General features: G+C 34.4%; 1 protein-coding gene across 2 annotated transcripts in view; it reads right to left on the reverse strand.

Annotated features, from left to right (window-relative positions):
• reep6 (receptor accessory protein 6) overlaps window positions 1-3,460 on the reverse strand; it is a 6,680-nt gene that overhangs the window by 790 nt on the left and 2,430 nt on the right. For both annotated transcript variants that reach the window (XM_016559222.1, XM_016559221.1), the window contains exons 4-6: window positions 986-1,154; window positions 227-303; window positions 82-105 (exon numbers count right to left, since the gene is read on the reverse strand). In XM_016559222.1, the coding sequence (XP_016414708.1) occupies window positions 85-105; window positions 227-303; window positions 986-1,154 (267 nt within the window). In that variant the 3' untranslated portion in view covers window positions 82-84. The remainder of the gene's footprint in view (window positions 1-81; window positions 106-226; window positions 304-985; window positions 1,155-3,460) is intronic.

A 3,460-nucleotide genomic window follows, 5' to 3' on the forward strand; every position in this document is an offset into this window, starting at 1 on the left:
ATATATATATATATAAAACATATAAAATGTAAAACTTTTAAGACAAATACCTCCCACCTCATACACACACTGAAAACGTACCGTTTAATCAACTGTGGGTTCAGCCTACAGTCAGACACATGCAAGAAGAGACAGCACACAGAGATAGATTAATATGCAGAAAATCAAAGAACAGAAAACTGCATGGCTTGTCAAATGTGGGTTTATTAGCATTATGATGACATACAGGAGCAGAACTGGGCAGTCTTCTGGCTTCAGGCTCAGCTGGGCCAATAGTCCGGTTTCTCACCAGAGTCTGAAGAACTGCAACACAGAGAATAATGGATAGAACAAGTGCCAACTTGGAACAGTTGATACAAATTCTGACAATGATTAGAACATTTATATTCATATATACAAATAATGAGCTGACATCAATCTGCTTATTTTACATTTAAATTGAAACTCTTTAAGTTTTGCAGTGTGAATAAACAATTCTCCATTACATTTATGATGCTGTTAAATAAATATTATATCATATTACGTAATGTATTAAATGGATCTTGGTGATGGATTGATCTGTCTAAATCGGTTTGTTTCTCAGTCCCTATATTTAGAATGTAACCTTGGTATTTGTCTACTTGCTGGAATCTCTGTGACCTCACGGAACAGCATTAATCCATGTGTTATGTGATGAAATACAGTGCAGACCAATCTGAGCAGTGGCATAAAAATTGAATTTTATTTCAATTGATATTTTACATTTCAAAGAATGTCATTTTATTATTATTGATTTCTGCATGTGTGACTAAAGCTTTTATTAGGTGTGATCTGAAAATGCAGATGTTTCACAATTATTTCATGGCCGATTGTGTCAGTTATAATATCTATTCAACATTTTCTTATCTTCAGATTATTTCGTTATTTGATTATGAGGTTTACTGGTGAATAAGATCAAATATTCTGGAAAAGAATGGTGTTTTGAATCGGCTCTTATGTTGCATACCCTCTCTCGTGGCGTTCTCAGCTGCTGAAATGGCCTTCCCTCCTATATTGTTGACCATCTCATCTACTCTGGCTTCATGCTTCAGGAAACATGGCCGAACCACATGCCTGTACAGTATCTGCGAACCATTCCAGGAGACCGGAGCCATGCACCACAACAGGAACAAGCACTAATCACCAGAGAAAATAAAATAAAAAATGCACACACACAAAAAAAAAGAGCAAGGGAGTAAAAAAGGGGGTTATCAGGTGTGAGGTGTGAGAATTCACCACTAACATAGAGCGACGTAGAGTTGTCCCTACCAAAGAGACTAAAGCGGCTGAGAATTATAAAAGTTTGCAAACCTTACAATTACTATTTGTGTTTTGTATCGTGTACTCTCGCTTTCCCGTATATGCATATTGTAGCAGCCTCACCTGTGACGCAACATGCGCAAACAAATGATGAAAGTATACCGTTTCCCAGGAAATCTGTCCCGAGAACTCTAAAATATAAATAATTATGGCTTACCACAGTGATTTAGTGTAAAGCAAAAACACAGGATAGAAAATGGTTTTACAATGTACTCAGTCATTTAATTTTTGTTCATTTTAAACAGGAAAAGGTTACATTTTAAATTATGTATTTTTTTACAGTTTACTTTCTAGAGTCTTTTAAAAAAAAGAAATCATAAAACATTTAACTACATAAAAACATTTATATTCACATTTATTTATATTTAAATTATACAAACAAACAACGTTTCAAATATTATAACAAAACACACAAACATATGTGTTGTTCCAGTAATATTTATTTACTATTATAATATTCATTAATACAATTTATTTTATTTTATTTTTATTTTAGTTTACATTTTAGTAATTTTGTTATGTGCTTTTGTCATTTTTATTAGGTTTGAAATAAGAAATATATTTCATATTTGTAACATTTTTTTAAGGTGTGGTAATTTAGTACTTTAAAGGGGTCATATGATGCTATTTTAAAGATCATTATTTTGTGTATTTGGTGTAACAGAATATGTTGACATGCTTTAATGTTCAAAAAACACATTATTTTTCAAATACTGTACATTATTGTAGGTCATCTATGCCCCGCCTCTCTCAAACACGTCGTTTTCAACAAAGCCCCCTCCTTTGACAAGCACTTCGCTCTCCTGTGATGTGACCCTGTTCCCCTCACACACACACACACACACACACACACATGACGCGTTACTCTGCGCTGCGCAAAACTCCGCATTTGAACAGTCAATAGCAAATACTTACCTGAGTATATATAAACCTGAGTTTATATCACGCAATTCTGAGAAAAAAAAGTCTGAATTGCAAGAGAAAAAAAGTCAGAATTGTGAGCTTATATCTCGCAGTTCTGACTTTATGTCTCGCAATTGCGAGATTATATCACGCAATTCTGAGAAAAAAAGTCAGAATTGTGAGATAAAAAGTCGCAATTACCTCTTTTATTTTTTATTCAGTGGCAGAAACGGGCTTCCATAGAAGTCTGTTTCTGCCACTGAATAAAAAAATGTAAAAGGAAATTGCGACTTTTTATCTCACAATTCTGACTTGCGAGTTTATCTCGAAATTGACTTTTTTTTTTTTTTTTTTTGACTTTATAAGACAAAAAAAGTCAGAATTGAGAGATATAAACTCGCTATTCTGAGAACACCAGTCTTTTTTCCCCCTCAAAATTGGACTTTATAACTCGCAATTGCGAGTTTATATCTCATAATTCTGAGAAAAAAAAGTCAGAATTACAAGATATAAACTCACAATTGGCCTATCGGTAAGCCCCGCCCCCATTAGTTACTGTTGCGAACTCGGACAAACTCGGAGTTGCTAACTGTCTTACAATGGCAGCTGTCAGTGTGAAAACCTTGTCCCTATATATTTTTGATAAATTTTGGACACAGAAGGACCACCATTCAAGTGGGACTTAAATATGCCATGGAGGAATATATAAAAGATTTTAAAATAAATATTGTGGGTATTAATTTGGAAGCGATGGTTTACAGATCACAATAAAAACAGGAGAAGTCTCATGTTATGGTCGTCACGATCGCAGATGACAACATCCCGGATCAACAATGTTCATGTATCGCAGGGTACGATTAAATTAATTTACATTTAACCGGTTGAATATGAAGAGACAGTGAAATGTAGACCTTCGTTTATGTGTTTTTGCCCTACACTGTACAAGACGCGAGAACAGTCCGCTATTTAGGTTTGTATGGACTCACTAACTTTAACGTTAGCTAGTTTTAGCCAGAGATACCTTGCTAAAGTACAAGATGATATTAATCTTTTTTAACTTAATGAGAGTATGACAACCAGAAAACAAACGTTTTTGTCTTCATTGAGATTGGGGGTGAATGCTTTGGGACAATTTGCTCCGTTTTGTCAAAGACTATAGAATACCCAAGACGTGTCACTCGTATAGTTTTGAATGGGGAAAAATGCAACGCTCAATATG

The sequence above is a fragment of the Sinocyclocheilus rhinocerous genome, unplaced genomic scaffold, assembly GCF_001515625.1.
Source record: "Sinocyclocheilus rhinocerous isolate Xijiao unplaced genomic scaffold, SAMN03320098_v1.1 scaffold1730, whole genome shotgun sequence".
NCBI lineage: Eukaryota > Metazoa > Chordata > Actinopteri > Cypriniformes > Cyprinidae > Sinocyclocheilus > Sinocyclocheilus rhinocerous.